This window comes from Felis catus, chromosome C2, assembly GCF_018350175.1.
Source record: "Felis catus isolate Fca126 chromosome C2, F.catus_Fca126_mat1.0, whole genome shotgun sequence".
In the NCBI taxonomy this organism is placed as follows: Eukaryota; Metazoa; Chordata; class Mammalia; order Carnivora; family Felidae; genus Felis; species Felis catus.
The window spans coordinates 4,202,491-4,219,715 of NC_058376.1; the positions used below are offsets into that span (position 1 = coordinate 4,202,491).

The 17,225-nt window shown below is 55.7% G+C and overlaps 1 protein-coding gene and 2 long non-coding RNA genes across 4 annotated transcripts in view; 2 read left to right on the forward strand and 1 right to left on the reverse strand.

The window, feature by feature from the left end:
* The first annotated feature begins 9,292 nt into the window (after positions 1 to 9,292).
* LOC123379758 lies at positions 9,293 to 10,768 on the forward strand. Its single transcript, XR_006584638.1, has 2 exons — positions 9,293 to 9,749; positions 10,597 to 10,768. It is a non-coding gene; the product is annotated as an uncharacterized LOC123379758 (long non-coding RNA).
* Positions 10,769 to 11,402: 634 nt separating this feature from the next.
* LOC109491671 lies at positions 11,403 to 13,195 on the reverse strand. Its single transcript, XR_002145142.3, has 2 exons — positions 12,862 to 13,195; positions 11,403 to 11,959 (listed from the first exon to the last, which is right to left on the reverse strand). It is a non-coding gene; the product is annotated as an uncharacterized LOC109491671 (long non-coding RNA).
* A 37-nt stretch (positions 13,196 to 13,232) lies between these two features.
* Positions 13,233 to 17,225, forward strand: part of RIPK4 (receptor interacting serine/threonine kinase 4) — a 28,369-nt gene continuing 24,376 nt past the window's right edge. The window contains exon 1 of one of the 2 annotated variants that reach the window (XM_023238708.2): positions 13,233 to 13,474. In XM_023238708.2, the coding sequence (XP_023094476.1) occupies positions 13,293 to 13,474 (182 nt within the window). In that variant the 5' untranslated portion in view covers positions 13,233 to 13,292. Of the gene's footprint in view, positions 13,475 to 14,421; positions 15,318 to 17,225 lie in introns of those variants that run through there. The other variant, XM_045036586.1, reaches the window with a different exon arrangement.

Genomic DNA, 17,225 nt, shown 5'->3' on the forward strand with positions numbered 1-17,225 from the left:
TAACTTGGGCCCGCTGTTGTTTCCTGACCTGTAAGTGACAGATTACTGTAGAAAAGTGAATGTGTTCCTCTGACCTCTGAAATTAATAGTGAAAAATAAAATACCAAAGTCTCACCGTTGCTGACGGGTAGGAGTCCCTGAGCAGGTGGGGAGAAGGGGGAAGTGAACTCTGGATAATCTCGTTCCCCTTTTGTTCTTGGAAGGTTCACTGCCATAAACACGGCGCACCTCATTTTGGTAGACATGGGAGTTTCCCGTTTATCTGAAATGCGTTGGCAAGCGGTGCTGAGGAGGAGAGAACAGTGCTGTCCAGAGAAACAACCCCCCCGATGAAATCAGTGTTCATTAATTTTGCTTATTATTCTGTGCTGACATTTCCCTTGCAAATTCAGGGCTCCTGACCCCCAAACCTCTCACACCGAAGATCCCCATCCGCCGTGACACAGGCGATGACAGAATCTGGGCGTCGCGTTTGCTTCCTCCCTCAACACACGTACCAGTCCCGGTGTGATAACGCCCACAGGTCCAAGGTTGTTCTTTTGTCCTTGTCACGTTTTTTTTTTTCCCCCCCTGGAAGAACTTTCTAATCTCCACCTTGTCAATCCACTGGGAGCAGTGGGTCAGGTCACCACATGGATATACCCGGGGTTCACCTTACATTACTTTTGATATACTTTGACACGTTTTTGACATATCTGGTGTCGTTTTGCTTTTTAAAGGTTAATTTGGTTTCATAAGCGTGTGGTTCCGAAGTCCAGTCTATAAGACGAGAATGCGCGCGGTGGGGTTGTGTGTCCGACCCACGCCCTGCCACTCACCATCCCCTACGGGCATCCTTCAGAAATGCTTATGGATTATTCTCTCGCTGCTTAATTTTAAAATAGGAGCAGATTAAGAGATGATAGATAGCTGATAGACAAATAGCTCACAGATGGACAGCTGCTAGGTAGCTGGCTGGTTTTCCACTTCCGGCCGGTCCTGGATAAACAGTAACGCACATCTCACGCTTTCCTCCGTCTTGCTCCGTTCACAGAGATCTCTGCGATCCCTCCAGAGCCGCGTGCAGACAGTGCCCTTCTTCCCTTCTCATGACCGCCTAGTACTTCTCCGTGCGGAAGAGCCAAGGGGCCGTGCAGCCGTGGCCCCATTGGTGGCATCCCCATGCGGGTTGCGTCTCGGCTTTTGCTTATACAGATTATATAGCATTTTAACAGAAATGGGTCTCGTTGTGGAAGTGGCTGCAACTCGCTCTCTCGTTGACTGTGCTTTGATATCATTGTATTTGTCCACTTTCATGGGATTAATGGGAGATTAGGTGGGTTCAGAGCACCACTGAAAGCCCATTAAAGGGGGAAGATGGTCAGAGCCAAGGCTCGCGCCAGGCACGGGACACGCGGACGCTGTTCTGGGGACGCGTTAGTTTCTTAATACCCACAGTTCTGTGAAGTGGGCACCCTTAGTTTCTCCTTCCTCGTTCCACAGGGGGAGAAACCGAGGCAAGAGCCTCTGGGAGGTGGCAGAGGGAGCTGGAAGGCCATCGGCAGCTCACCCCGCCTGCTTCCGCCGGGCTGGGTGCCTGGATTTCACCGAGAGACCCAGGAGGGCAAGCCGGGCCACGGGCCTCGGTGCCGGCAGCCGTGCCCGGCCCGCCCCGCCCCGGGTGCACCCCACGTATTTGCGGAGCGAGCGAAGCACCGTTTGTTTGGTCGGGAGGCTCGTCTGCGGGGCCATCCTGACGCCAGGGCCGCGGCTGCAGTTCCCACGCTCGGCCCGCAGATGGCAGGCGGCCAACCGAAGGAAACCCTCCCTTGAGAATTTGGCAGGACCCCAGGGCGTGTGTGAGAAACAGTACCCGGGGAGCATTCCTTTCCAAATAGATGTCTTGGGGAGAGGAGTCTTGGCGGGTGAGGTCCGATCGGGAGCCGTGATAGGAGAGACCCGGCTGGCGGAGGAGGCGGGTGCGGGGCTCTGGGCCCCGGGGTGGGCGTGAGTCACGGTGTGGGTGGGGCGGTCTCCCGGGCCTTCGGTGGGAAAGCTCAACCTCTCGTCTCACGGGCAGAGCAGGGCCCGGAGGCCGCCGACCTTCAGACGCCTTGTTGTAGGATCCTTTTACTTGAGCTTCAGAAAGCGCGCACCTGACTTCCCTGCCTCTTCGTGTCAGAGGGCCTGTCCAGACACGCGAGGTCTCATGCCCCGACTGCTAGTTTCACTGACCTTGACCTGCAGCATCGGGGCTGCGCTGCAGGGGCTCAGCAATGGCTGTTTCAGAGGCGCCTCGGCGGCTCGGTGGGTGAAGCGTCCGACTCTTGATTTCGGCTCAGGTTATGATCTCACTGTTTTGGGGGGTTCGAGCCCCCCATCAGGCTCTGTGCTGAAGGTGCAAAGCCTGTTTGGGATTCTCTCTCTCTCTCTCTGCCCCTCCCCTGCTCATGCTTTCTCTCTCACTCTCAAAATAAAGAAATAAGCCCATACAAAAAAAAAAAAAAAAAAAAGAAATGGCTTTGAAAAACACAAAATACAATAGAAAATACAGAACAGCCTGCAAAAATGTGAGTCCACTATTTTTGCCAAAAGAAGACTGGCCTGGCTGTACAAAATAGGGTTGAAGTTAAATAGGAGAGCTTAAGGGTCTGCATGAGTCAGGGTTCTTCAGAGAAACAGAACCCATAGGTTCTGTTTTAATGTTTTTTAAAATATTTATTTTGTTTTTGAGAGAAGGGGACAGAACGCGAGCAGTGAAGGGGCAGAGACAGAGGGAGAGACACAGAATCCGAAGCAGCTCCAGGCTCTGAGCGGTCAGCACAGAGTCCGACGCGGGGCTCGAACTCACGGACCGCGAGATCATGACCTGAGCCGAAGTCGGACGCTTAACTGACTGAGCCACCCAGGTGCCGCAGTAGGTTCCGTTTTATATAGACAGAGATTTATTAGAAGGAAGTGGCTCACATGATTTTGAAGGTTCACGAGCCCCGAGATCTGCAGGTGGTTCCGTAAGCTGGAGACCCAGGACAAGCTGCTGTTTCAGTTCAAAGGCCCCCGGGGAAGGAGGAATTCTCTTACTTCCTCTCAGGCCTTCAACTGATTGCACAAGGCTCACCCACATTAGTGGCGGCAGTCATCCGTTTTGCTTGGTCCACTGATTCAAATGTTAGTCTTACTTCGACACACCCAGAATGTTTGACCAAATACCTGGGCACCCTGTGGGCCGGTCAGATTGATCCGTAAAATTAACTGTTACAGACCCTCCAGATGAGCGTTTTGGCCAGCTACAGTCAGCCGGCCGGTAAGCCCAGCGGTGAACCCAGAAATTTAGTATCTCTGGTTTTTGCCAAAACAAGGATCCACAGAACTGTGACAGAGATATCAATCCAGCTGGTGATATCAGTTTCCTGTGGCTTCTGTGTTGAAATACTGCAAGCGGGGGGCATAAACCAACAGAAATGTGCTCCCTCACAGTCTGGAGGCCAGACGTCTGAAACCCGGTGTCCCCAGGGCCAGGCTCCCTGTGAAGGCTTCTTTGAAGCTGATTTAATTTGAGACAGGGAGAGCGAGAGGGAGAGGGAGAGTGCGAGAGCGCGAGAGAGAGAGTGTGTGCGTGCCCACGAGCAGGGGAGGGGCAGAGAGAGAAGGAGAGAGTCCCACGCAGGCTCTGCAGTGACAGTGCGGGGCTTGAACTCACCGATCATGAGATCATGACCTGAGCTGAAATAAAGAGTTGGACACTTAACTGACATCGTCCATCCGGGCGCCTCTAAATTTCCCCTTTTTATAAGGCCACCAGCCACATTGGAGCAGGGCTCCCCCTAATGACCTCATTTTAACTTGATCATCTACAAAGACCGTTTAAAAACACCGTCACCTCGCGGCACCTGGGTGGCTCAGTCGGTTAAGCCTCCATCTGTTGATTTCAGCTCAGGTTGAGATCTCACAGTTTGTAAGTTCGAGGCCCGAGTCAGGTTCTATGCTGATGGTGCAGAGCCTGCTTGGGATTCTCTCTCTCCCTCTCTTTCTGTCCCCCCCCCCCCCCGGCTCGTGTCACATGCTTGCTCTGTCTCTCTCTCTCTCTCTCTCTCTCTCTCTCACACACACATAAATAAATATTAAAACAACAAGAAATTAGTAATGTTAAAAAAAATAAAAACAATGTCACCTCCACAGGCACTGGATTTTAGGAGAACAGTGTATCTTTGCGGGGACACAGCTCAGCCCCAAACAGTGAGTCTCACCGGGTCCCCTAGGCCCCCAGCCCCTAAGTTCCTCCCTACCCCCCTGGGGGTTTCAGGAGAGTCTTGGTTTCTGGCCATCCGCCGGACACGGCTGTTTTGGAAGCTTGTTCTCTCTTGGGCCCGGGAAGCAGTCTGGAGGCCCTGGCTCACCAAGGCCTTACCAGTCTTCGATGTCCACGGCCTTGGACCACCCCTCCCGCAGCCCCCCGCCCCCCCGGCCCCACGTGCAGGCCCTGCCCTACAGTTCCGCCCAGTTCCTCATCATCTGTGGGCACCTCCCCACCAAGGCTGTGAGCACACAGGTGAGGGAGGCTCGCCAGCTACCCGGCCAGCCGGGCAGAGCTGCCCTGCGTGTCCAGTAAAAACAAACCAGAGACTACGGGTCGCCTCCCGGTCCCACTCCGTTGTTGGGATCTGCTGACCTGCTTTCGGACGCCAGCTCTGCTTTAGGGAAACTACCAGAAGCAGGCATCGTCTGCTTGAAAGGACCATTTGGCTGTGTTTCTGGACCCCCCTGGGCCTCTCTCTGGCCGTAGATGAGATGGGGCCAGTCCCCGCGTTGCCACTAAGATCACCATGATTGACGGGAGATCTGGTCCTGATCTTTGCGCCCAGAGCAGACAGCCTTATCGGCAGCCACCAGCTCCAGGCCCATGCTCGCCCTGGGAAATAAAACGCCTTGCAGGCCAGGCCTGCGAGCGTGAGGACCAAGGCCCCTTCCTCCCACTGCCCGTCTTTACCACGTTCTGTTATTCACTCGCCCACCGATGGACACTTGGGGTGTTACAACCTCTTGCTCTTGTGAATAATGTTGCCAGGAACACTTGTGTACAAAGTTTTGTTTGAATTCCTGTTTTCAGTTCTGTTGGGTAGACACTTAAGTGAATTCGCTGGGTCACATGGTAATTCTATGCTTAACAGTTCTTTTTAATTTACAAAAAATGTGTACTTGTTTATTTTGAGAGAGAGAGAGAGAGAGAGAGAGAGGGAGAGAGAGAGCATGAGCAGGGGAGGGGCAGAGAGAGGGAGAGAGACAGCATCCCAAGCAGGCTCCGCACTGACAGGCGCAGAGCCCGATGCGGGGCTCGATCTCACAAACCGTGAGATCCTGACCTGAGCTGAAATCAAATGCGGGAGGCTTCACTGACTGAGCCACCCAGGCGCCCCTATGCTTAACTTTTCAAGGGATGGCTGCACTGTCGTCCCATAAATACTTTTCAAGTTGTGTGATCCTAACTACTTAATAAACGGAAGTGCCGGGCGCGTCTCCGTCCCAGGGCCAGTGTAGAAGGATCAGGAGGTATGAGGGTGCCGTGTGCAGAGGAAGCTTGGGAGAGCCTGGGGCCCAGGAGCACGTCCTGGCCGGCCCGGGCACCAGGGGGCGCTCTCACAGTGACCCCGCAGGACTCACCTGAGTACCCGAGCCAGCATGCATTTTGCGATGCAGGTCAGCAAGACAGATAATAACTCCCCAGCCTCCGGCGTGGCTCCCGGGGGGTGGCACTGAGTTGGGCTGGATCGGTGCTGTTTTAGATGGGTCATCTGGGAAGGCCTCAGGGAGGAGTGACATAGAACAAAAGAGGTGAACACAGACGAGGCCCCCTGGGGCCTGCCAGGAGAGGAGCTGCTCCTGCAGAGGCTCTGAGGAAGGAAGGCGTGTGTCACCTCGTGGAGGAACAAAAAGGCCCGTGCGGCCGGGACAGAGAAGGGCGGGGGTCAGTGACGAGCCTGGATGGGGGGGGGAGCAGGCCGTTCATGCGAGGGCAGCGGAGGCGCCCCCTTGCGGTCCAGAATGGAGGAGCCAGGCCCTCATCAGCAGTGCCTAGTAAACAAGGCCATGTACCCAGCTCCATACCCCAGGACCTTGTAACAGAGGAAGCTGAGTGACTCTGGGACTCGGGGCAAGACAGAGAGGGGGGCTGAGCGGGAGGAAACCAGGCATCGGCGGAACTTTCCCAACAGGACAGCTTGTGCAAAGGCCGGGTGGAGTCTGAGTCAGAGGCATGGGGGTGGAGGGGCGGCTGGACGACCAAGGGCGGCAGAGACAGGGAGGGGGGTGGGGGACGAGGCTAGAGAGGGAGGCCCGTTGGGCCCGTCTCCATCCTCAAACACTGACCTCGGATTTGCACGTTCCAACCATCGCTGCTGAAGAACGACTGGAGAGGGCGGCCGATGACCCCGGCAGGAAATGACCAGGACGGGGCCAGGGGCTGGCGTGGGAGCCAGCGATCCACCAGGAGACGCTCAGGAAGGAAGAGCTGGCGTTTTGGTGATCAGACCACGATGGCGCTTCTGCCGGGGAAGGGCGCGAGCGAACGAGGCCAGCGTGCCGTGTGTCTAACCTGTTGAAAGTTAGAAAGCCAGCAGACAGAGTGTTGGGTAACATGTGTCCTGTCCCGCTTTGACAAATCCACCCTCACAACTCAGAGGGCCACATTTGAACCGGCAGATCGCAGACCCTCTCTCTGTCCACCCCCAGCTTCGCAGCAAACAGAGAGAGGCCTCCAGGGCCCACAGTGGGGACATCCCAACCCGGGCCGTAGCCCCGCCCACTGCTGTCCCCTGCAAACAGCTTCCTCTGGCCTTGGACACCAGGGCGCTCACACCAGCAGTGAGGTCACCCTCCAGAGGATGGAGTCGTGCAGAGTTTTGGGGTGGTCTTGGGGACATTTGGGCTGGGGTCACAGGTATCTAGTTTGACCTAGGAGGGTGGACAGAAGGGCAGGCCCACGGAGGGCCAGACCACAGCCCTTTGCCGTGGAGGCCAGGCCTCTTGTCCACGTGTGGGGTGGGGCAGTTGATGATGGGCTGGATCTCGTTGGACAGAGGGTGCGTGAGGGTCTGCAGACACCTTTTGGTTCCTGGCCTTCAGGAAAGAAGGCAGCGTCTTCGCAGAGATGAGGCACTCTGGAAAGAACCAGTTTGGGGGTGACAATTTGGGAGGCTCGTCCCAGACGTGTGGAGGTGCCTTAGAGATATGGGTGCCATGTTGAATTTGGGGCTCTCGTGCCCAGAGGGAGAAGTCTGGCCTGGACGGACAAATGTCGGAGTCTGTCGAATAGATGAACACTGAGGCGGTGGGCCTGGAGGCGCTCACCTGGGGATAAAGAGGAGAGTGTCCAGCGAGGGAGGAGAGGCCTGGGATGGGCTTTGAGAAGTCCCAACACTTAAAGGGCAGGGAGTGAGGGCGAGGGGACGTAGAGAGATATTATGGGTGATTCCAGAAGCATGTGCTTAATGCTGTCTTCGTGCATAAGCTCATGATGTGTCCCCAGGGCACGGATCTTACACTTGGGGAGGGCAGGCGTGGGGTCGCTGGAGTCAAAGAGGACAACTCTGGAAAGGGAGGTTTGCGTAGAAGAAAACGTTTGCTAAATAGTAACGTTTACAAGATACTGAAGTGTGTATGGAATCCCAAAACCTCGAAACCCTCAAGATCCTAGAGGAGAGCATGGGCAGTAATGTCTCAGACATTGGTCATAGTCCCATTTTCTCTAGATACGTCTCCAGAGGCAAGGGAAACAAAAGCAAAAACAAACTCTTGCGACTACGTCAAAGTAAAAGCTTCTACACCACAAAGGAAACAATCAACAAAACGAAAAGGCAACCTACAGAATGGGAGAAGATACGTGCAAATGACATACCTGATAAAGGGTTACTATCCAAAATATATAACGAACTGATAGAACCCAACACCCCCCAAACCAAATAATCCAATTAAAAAATGGGCAGAAGGCATGAACAGACATTTCTCCATAGAAGACATCCAGACGGCCAACAGACACATGAAAAGATGTTCAACATCGCTCATCGTCAGGGATATACAAATCAAAAACCACAATGTGATAGATACCACCTCACACCTGTCAGAATGGCTAAGATCAACAACACAAGAAACAACAGGTGTTGGCGAGGATGTGGAGAAAAAGGAACACTCACGACCTATTGGGAATGCAGACTGGTGCAGCCACTCTGGAAAACAGTATGGAGGTCCTTCAAAAAATTAAAAGTAGAATGATCGTACGATCCAATAATTCCATTCCTGGGTATTTACCCAAGGAATACGAAAATACTAATTCAGAGGGGTACATGCACCCTTGTGTTTACAGCAGCATTATTTACAATATTTACAATAGCCAAACTGTGGGAGCAACCTAAGTGGTCAATGAAATATTACTCAGCCATGAAAAAGAATGGAAGCTTGCCATTGGCGATGACACGGATGGACCTAGAGAGTATTAAGTCAGACAGAGAAGGACAAATACCACAGGACTTACTTACGTGTGGGACCAAAAAAACCATAAAACGAATGAACAAACGTGCAAATAAAAAGCAGAAAAAGAGACCCCTAAATACCAAGAACAGCTGGGGGGTTGCCAGAAGGAAGGGGCGGGGGGGGGGGGGGCGGATGGGCAAAATGGTGACCAGAGAGGGAAGCCCAGGCCTCCAGTTATGGAATGAGTAAGTCAGGGCCCCGAAAGGCACAGCCTGGGGAAGACAGCTCATGGCACTGTAACCGCGTGCCCGGCGACGTCTGGGGGCTGCCCTGGTGAGCCCCGCACGACGGACAGAGACCGTGAATCACTGTGTCGGACACCTGAAGCGGACATCACCTTGTGTGTCCCTACACTTTAGGTCAAAGAAAGGAAAACACGTGCTCCATAAAAGCTAGACGTTGGAAGGCAGCCCCTCTCCCCTTCTCTGCCCCTTCCCAAACCCTGGGAGGGGGGCCGTGGCAATCCGGGCCGCGGACTCTTGCTCCGGGAGCCCTTCGGCTCGAAGGGAGCCGGAAAGGCAGCGGTGAACAAGTTATGTTCTTTAGCAAATAACATTCAAATCGTGCAGGGAATTCTCAGAAACAGCCCAGCAAGTTGCTGCAGGAGCTGCCCTCGGGGGAGAGCAGAGTCACCTACCTGGGGCGGAGCCTGCGGGGCCGGAAGGGGCTGCACCCGGAGGAGCCCCCGGGGCGGGGGCGGGGAGAGGGGAGGAGCCCGGCGAAGAGGGAGGGACCGGCGGGGAGGCGGGAGGAGGGGGAAGGGGAGGAGCCAGCGGCCCCGCCCCTGCGGGCGGCTCAAGCCGAGTTCGTCCCGATCCCGGGCCCGGGCTCGGTGGCCCCTGGCCGGCTCCGTCCGCCTGGGAGGGCCGTGTGCGGGCGGCGCGCTGCTCCGGCCCCCGGAGGGGGACAAGCTCACGGAGCAGGCACCCACAGCGCAGGTGACAGACACCTGGCACTGTTCCTCCGGCACCTGGTCCACGCCGTGCCCCCTGCGTCCCTGGGGCCCCACGGCCATCCTCACGCAGGGACCCCTCTCCCCGGGTTCAAGGGCCGGCCAAGTCCCCACGGGACCCTGCCGCAGGAGAGCCCTGCACCTGCCTGCTCGCGGGCCGCAGGGTCGGTGGGCTCCCCACGGCGGGACGCGCGGGCTGCGCGCGGAGAAGGGGACATCCCCGCCGAGCCGGCCACCCCGGGGCCCCTGGACTAGGGGGTGCCGTCGGGCGAGCTGCGCTGGCGCGGCACCCGAGGTAGGAGAACGCGGACGAGGCACTTCCTCGGGGGAAGGGCGGCAGAGTCCCCGCGGGCTTGCCCACCCGGCCCCGCTGCCCCTGAGCTCCCGGACAGGCCGGCTGTCACTTCCCTCACTTCCCCGAGCGTCTTGCCCTCGGGGCGCACCTCTCCCGACTGCTCCCGCCTCGCGCCCCTCGGGGTGCCCGGGGCTGCCCTGCGCTGGGAGGGGGGGCGGAGGGGGGCGCTGTGTGCGCGGAGTTCCTGGAGCGCGGCGGTCGCACGAATCCTCACGACGGCCGCTTCCCAAGTCTGAGATGCAAACTTGCATTACTAGTTTTAAGTCAGTCCACTTCATTTTGACCCAAAATGTACTCAGAGTGAAACTTTATGCTTCGATCAAAGGTTTTCATTGGTATAAATGGTTGACAGTGTAGCGTCCAATCATTTCGGAGAATGTGTTTACATAATCATGGGTAAGGCTTCTCTGTTTATTAAGAAAATTGCCACAGCCCATTAAGAAGGGAAATTCAATTTAATATACATTTCGTCTTCTTTAATATTCCGATAACTTACTATAGTTTAAAGCTGACATTAAAAGCTTTAAGTTCCAATGTGTATATGCTCAATCTCACACATAAAATATGTTAGTAGCGATTTTTTTGAAAGCTTACAGGTGATAAAACATCTCTAGTTCAAAAAGGATGAATCTTTAGGTTTTGTGCCCTATCAGTGATTGAAATCATTTCAACAAACTGATTTCTTGTGTCCCTTTTAAACCTCTTCACCTGTCACTTGTACTTGCTATGCATCTATGTTAAATATTTGCACAACAAAATAACACCATAACTATTTTATTCTCGTTAGGCACTCCGGTGTCATCATACCTCAATGGGACACCAAGGTTTCTCTGTCAAAAATGGTAAGATATCTTCTGTATCTCACTCTCTTCAGGGTTTCTTGGATGGCCACAGAGTAACCACAAAGGCTTATCCCCTCCCCTTATAAAATAAACAATGGTAAAGTAATCACTAAATTATTGACACTGTAAGTTATTAAAAAAATGTTTTTAGTATTTATTTATTTTTGAAGGAGAGAGAGAGAGACAGAGAATGAGCGGGGGAGGGGCAGTGAGAGAGGGAGACACAGAATCCGAAGCGGGCTCCAGGTTCCAGGCTGTCAGCGCAGAGCCTGACGCGGGGCTTGAACCCACAGACGGCGACATCATGACCTGAGCCGAAGTCGGACGCTCAACTGACTGAGCCACCCAGGCACCCCAACACTGTAAATTATTTTTATACTTAGAAATGTCAACCTTACCCACGTAGGACTGGTGGCCATTAGCATGAACAGTTACTCTCCTGGAATCCCACAGCGTCTAGAACCTGGGCTCTCCTCACAGTTCCTGCAACGGACTCTGTTTTACTTCTACGGATTAAAAAATTGACCTTCCGAGTGCATTGAGTAGCTTGCATGAAGAGCACAGCAAACCCCAAGGGGGCGCCAGGGGCAGGCTGCCCAACCGTGGCCTTGATCTTTGTCCCCATCAGTTTGCAGTGGGGGACTGGCTATCCAGGCCTCTGCGGGCTCTGGTTGTGGGCCCAGGAGCCCAGAGCTGAGCCTGCAGCAGACACTCCATAAATATTTGTCGAGTGAAGCGCCAGATGATTAAATAAATGAAAACAGTGTATCTTATTACGAGACTGGTGTGGGCTGTTAGTCACTTAGGCTGCTGAACGAAGCCCCGGCAGTGAGATTCCGGAGGTTAGAAAGTCTGCAGAAAGATGCCTCCAGCCGAGTCCCGGAAACAGCACACACAAGTGACTCATTTTCTAGCCAATTTGTTGGTTTTCTCCACCAAAATAACCACTATGCTTACTTTCAAGTTACCTTTACTTCCTTAAAGGCACAAGGCTTCTAAACAGGTCAGTGTCCATGTTAGTTACAATCAGTTACAATCAGTAGCCATTTGCCGCTAAGGTCTCACGAGTTCAAGATGGTGTGGAAGAGGACGCGCGGCTGCCTGGCCTTCTTTCCCAAGAGGCCCACTGTGGGCCGGAAGTGTGAGCATTCTTCAAAGAGACCCCGTGGGGGAGGGGCAGTGGGCTGTTTCCAAAGCAGCAGGAGGGCTCCATTGCTGGCTGTGAAGTAAGACCATAAGCCCAGTGGAGGGTAAAGCCTGCAGAGGGTGAGTCTGCCGCTTCCAGGCGCCAGCGAGGACCGGCCCCTCCTTTGGGGGTAACACAAACACAGTGTCATGAAAACGCTCCCTGCTTAATCCCTCCCCCCCAATCCTGCCTCCATTATTCATCTCACTGGGCCAAGAATAAACCTTCGCTCAGGGTACGGTGTGCAGGAGTGAGTGGTTTTTAGGTGTGGACGCTTGCAATCACATTTCTCGACCTCTGACTCAGATGTCTTTCCGAGATCCGAGCTCATTCAAAGCTGGGAATTTTTTTTCCTCCCAAAGGTGGAAAAACATCTTTCCTTTCCAGTGTGTTCGAGGTGTAAAAAAGATACTGTTCTCCAGGAAAGGGTGGAGGAACCCCGTTGTCTTTAAAACCCCACTTAAAAAAATTGTTTTAACGTTTATTTATGTTAGAGAGAGAGACAGAGTGTGAGTGGGGGGAGGGGCAGAGAGAGAGGGGAGACACCAAATCTGAAGCAGGGTTCAGGCTCTGAGCTGTCAATGGAGCTCAGAGCCCATCCCCGGGCTCGAACTCCAGGACCACGAGAACATAACCTGAACTGAAGTGGGCCACTCAACCGGCTGAGCCACCCACGTGCCCCTAAAACTCCACTTTAGATCTGCTGTTGGGGTGATTAAAAAAAGAGTTACTTCCAAAGTGGAAACTTCAGTGTCAAAAAGCGAGCCGCTAATTTCCAGGGAATTATGCTTAGTGAGGAGGAAAAAAAAGCCAATTCCCAAAGATCCCACCCTCTACAATTCCTGTGTGCAAACACAACGTATTTTGAAAATAACGCAATTTTAGAAACAGAGGAAAGATTAGTGATGGCCAGGGTTTGGGGTTTCGGTTACCAGAAGGGGCTCAGGAGGGGCGGGAGGGGGGGGGGTCCTTTCCTGATGGAATGTTCTAGATCTTGACAGCAGTAGTAGATGCACGAACTTACACAGGTGATACCATGGTTCAGAACTTCACGCGCGCCAACGACGCCAAGTAAAATCGGGGAAATCCGAATCAGATCGGTGGGCCGCACGACAGTCGACATCCTGGTCGTTGCGGTACTTTCTCCCCCCTTTTTTGGCCAACTTATGCCAAGCGATAGCACCGGGGGAAACGCGGCCGTGACTTGTCTCTCACACCTGCGTGGGACCCTACTGGGATCTGCACACACGCACGCACCCAGGCCGGCACCTGCGCGCGCCGCCGCCCGGGGCGGAGGACGCAGTGACCCCACGCGTCCCTCGGTGGGCCTGCAGGGACCTGGCGCCCGGGGAGGGGCGGGGCCGGCGAGCGGCGGAAGTGACGTCAGCGGGGCGGGGCGCACACCTGGGCACCTGGGCGGCCGCGGCGGCGCGGGGCGGCGGCGAGACGCGCGCGATGGAGGGCGAGAGCGGGAGCCCGTGGGCCCTGGGGCTGCTGCGCACCTTCGACGCGGGCGAGTTCGCCGGCTGGGAGAAGGTCGGCTCGGGCGGCTTTGGGCAGGTGTACAAGGTGCGCCATGTCCACTGGAAGACGTGGCTCGCCATCAAGTGCTCGCCCAGCCTGCACGTCGACGACAGGTCAGCGGCCCGGGCGGGGGCGCTGGGGCGGGCGACGCGGCCGGGCCTGGCTGCTGCGCGCCGCGGCGGGCGGGGGTCCGGGCGCTTGGATTCCGGGGTCGGGGGGGGGGCTCCTCTCCACCTGGGTCGCCTCGGGAGCCCTCGGAGGGAAAGCGGTGTCCGCGCCGCTTGCCCGGCCCGAGGGACGCGGAGGCCGGGGCGGCGAGCTAGCTGCTCCGGGTCCCCGGCTGCGGCTCCCGCTTCGAGGGGCCGCGTTTGGTCGAAACGTTGCGAGGTGCCCGGTGGGGCCACCCCGGTGCTAGCGAGCTTCGCGTGAAGCCTCGGGTTTTCCGGGCTTTGGACCCGCGCCCCTCGGAGGCGCGTCCGGCCCGCCCGCGACCCGCCTGGGCGCTGCGGTCTGCGCCCGGCTTAGAAAAATTGCCGTGTGGGGATCTGGGCTTTGTGAGTTAGTTAGACTCCCTTCGACTTACTTAGTAATTTACGCTGGAGCACAAATTGGTATAAGACGGTAATTATTTCGGTCGGAAGCACTGGGCTTGGCTTGGCCGGGCTTCCGCAGCCACGGAACTCGGGCTTGGCTTTGGGGTCCGGCAGGCGGCCCCGGGGGTGGGGGGCGGGGGCTTCTGCCCAGCGCTCCCTGACCTAGCGCTCTGGCTTTGGCCGACTTGATTTCCAGGCCGAGCCCCTGGTGAGGGGGGGCGGGGGAGGGCTTTACATTAACCCGCTTTGTGGTCGAACCATAGCGCCCTCCTGCACCCCAGCGCCCCAGTCCAAGAACCTGCCTGTCCCGGCCTAACACGGGGACTCAGTTAACTACGATTGGAAAGGACGCGAAGCCACCCCTGTGAAACAGGGCCGGTGGATTGTAGTCTGTGCTTAATTTGGGGGGGAAGGGGGTGGAGTTGGAGGGGGGGTGGGGGGGAGAGGGTCTTGAGAAGCAGTTCTGGTTTTAATGCCGCCTTTTACGTTTGCATTGTAGTAGTTGATATGTAAACTTAGTTGATACGTAAACTTCAGTGGAGCGCACTTAAATTATGTGGTGAAAGTGTGCCTTCTAGGAGGAAGTTGGGTTTGTATTCCGTGCGGAGATCCCTCTTAGGGAGTCCCTACCGAACACACAAAGGAAAACAGCTCCTGTGAAACCTCTCATAGCCTTTGCTGTCTCCAGCGCCTGGGTTTGAATCCTCGGCTGATTGAGCGATGGGGCCTCCAAACCCCAGCTTCTCGCTGGTGGGATGGTGGTGACGTCCCCTCCCCGGGGCTCTTTGAGTCCCCAGGACTAAGGTAAACGGATTGCAGTGTTTTCTGCTGCAGCGTGAGGTACTAGGCCCCGCGCATTCGCTGCCCTCGTATTTTCATCCTGGCCTAGGAGATTAGGCAGGAGAGCTCTGGGTGACCTCTTGCCCTGAGCCTCAAACGCAGTGTTAGTTGGAAATTGGCAGAAGAGTGGTGACAAGTGTCATAAAAACATCACAGAGGTGAGGGGCTGTGCAAGCCGTCCCTCCCCCTCTATGCCGTGGATCCTGGGAACTTCTCCGGCCGGAAGGGAGGGGCGCTGTGGTTATTTTGATGAAATCCGACCCGCGGTGAATACCAGCCAGTGGTCAGATCCTGAAAGGCAAGACCCTCGCCATAGCGACATTTTTATGCTCTGAGGACCTTGGTCTGACGGAGTCTTCTGGTCAAAGCGAGTTTTATTCACCAGCAACGTTTTTCACACGGGTTTCTTGGAGGAGCAAACAAAGTAACCAAGGATGCACCCAGGCTGACTCACCAGCCGGCACCCTCAGAATCTGTTATTTCCAGCCACCAGGCCCTTCTTTCTTGGGTGGCCCAGGAGGAGGTAGGGTTTCTCTACTTGACGCGGATCACTTAGGATATTGCATAGCCTGGTTGAAAAGTGTTTTGTCCTTTAACTGGAAGCCTTTCCTGCCCTGCCCGAGCCAGGCAGGTGGTGGCATGTTAGCGGGCGGCCCCGTGGAGGTCAGCATCGCCCAACAGGAAGAGAGTCACCTCTAGCACTTTGCCGGCCCTGTAGGGCAGGCTGGGGGTTCTGTATTTGCAGCAGTGGCTGATTTCTCTGCTTGAGAAGATGGTTAACCCCCTGCTCTTTGTGTGTGAAGCCAGAAGTTAATGATTGACTGAATTCAGCTCCAGGTTCGGGGGTGGGGTGGGGGTGGGGTTGTGTCGTGCAGGAGGGGCTGGGTGCCTTGCACAGTCGCATCTAGACTTTGAAATGGTGGTTGTGCTGCCCCCCCATCCCCACCCCGCAATGTGTTCCCTGAAGTGGAGTGGGGAACAGGGTTTTCTTGGGGTTCTGGGTGAAGCCTCCAGCCCTACTGCTGCCCTGGCCGCAGACTTTATTCCCCCCCCCCCCCCCCCCCCCTGCCAAGCAGGTGCCCCAGGCTCCTGGGAGCAGCAGGCTGCCTCAAGCCTGTGAGCACAGAGTTCTGTGCAGGGAAGGTCAGGGGCCACCTTGAGGAAGGGGTGGGGGGGTGGGGGGAGGCAGGGGCCACTGAAGCACTTGCCATAGGAGCTTCCAAGGGGACCTTCTTGGGATTTCACAAGTGACACCCTACTGATCTGCGTTTCCCACTCCTTATGGGCATGGCTGGTGGCTTGGGGGAGACACGTGGCCTCCCTGGCTAACCCCGATCAGGGGGATCGCGAGCGCTAGGGTGGGGTCTAGGGCTGGGCAGGTTACCGTGTAGAGAGCACAAGTGACCCCAGAGGCCCCGGTCCTCCAGCCTCCCGCCCCTCCCTTGGGCTAAGAGGAAGCCCTGAATAACAGAGTGCCTGGCCTGGGCGCCGGCCCGCAGCGAAGGCGCCATCCGCACTGGCTAGTCCGGACGAGCCCGAGCAAACCCCCAGTCTGCAACGGCAGAGCTGACGATCTGACAAGCCCGCTTCTTGTCAGTTTTAAAAATAGCAGTGTGGGAACCCTCGGAGGCTCCCTGGGAGCATCCCCGGCTTGATGCTCGAGTAGGCCTGGCCTGGAGGCATCCGCTAACCGAGGATTAAACCATGTTTCCTGCTGCCTTCCCCAAAGCTGGTTCCCTCTCAGGAGCTCTTCGGGGCTGGTCCCCCCTTCTCTCCTCCCACGATGTGTTACTCCCCTGACGTCCAGAGACCGCCACCCTTTCGTCCCCTACTTTCTACTTTCCCCTTTTCCGCCGTCAATGCTTCCGGAAAGGGAAGCCTCGTCCCTCCCTCACCATCGGCCCGTCTTTAGAATTTCTGAGGGGAGGGGGGAGCCTCTGGCTTCTTAGAAACTGTCTTTTAGAAACGGTCTGTCTGATGATATTTCTGATATTTTCCCCTACCCTGATGCCCTCCCTGGGGTGGGGAAGACATGCTGAGACCTGTCCTAAATGAGGAAAAAAAAAATTGGGTTAATCTAAGTGCTATTGAGAAAGTATTGGACAAATTGGACCCCAGCTTAGTCCTGTGATCGTCCAGAGGTGTTCCGTCTCGGACTAGGAGGAGGTCCTGGGGGTGGGGGTGCTTTGTGCATTCCTGCCCGGAAACAGAATTAATAACCTTTCCCCAAATGGTGAAGAAAAGGAGCCTGTTTTGAAACGATTACAGAAGAGAAATGTGACACCAGTCCTGCCGAATTTGCCTAATTGCAGGTAGCACGTCACAGTGTTTAGGTTGCGCTAAGACTGATGTCTGTGGATCCAGGTGGCCTCGAACTCTGCTCCTAACCGCGAAGAAACGGGATTTGATGGTGTGGACCCGGACGGAGACG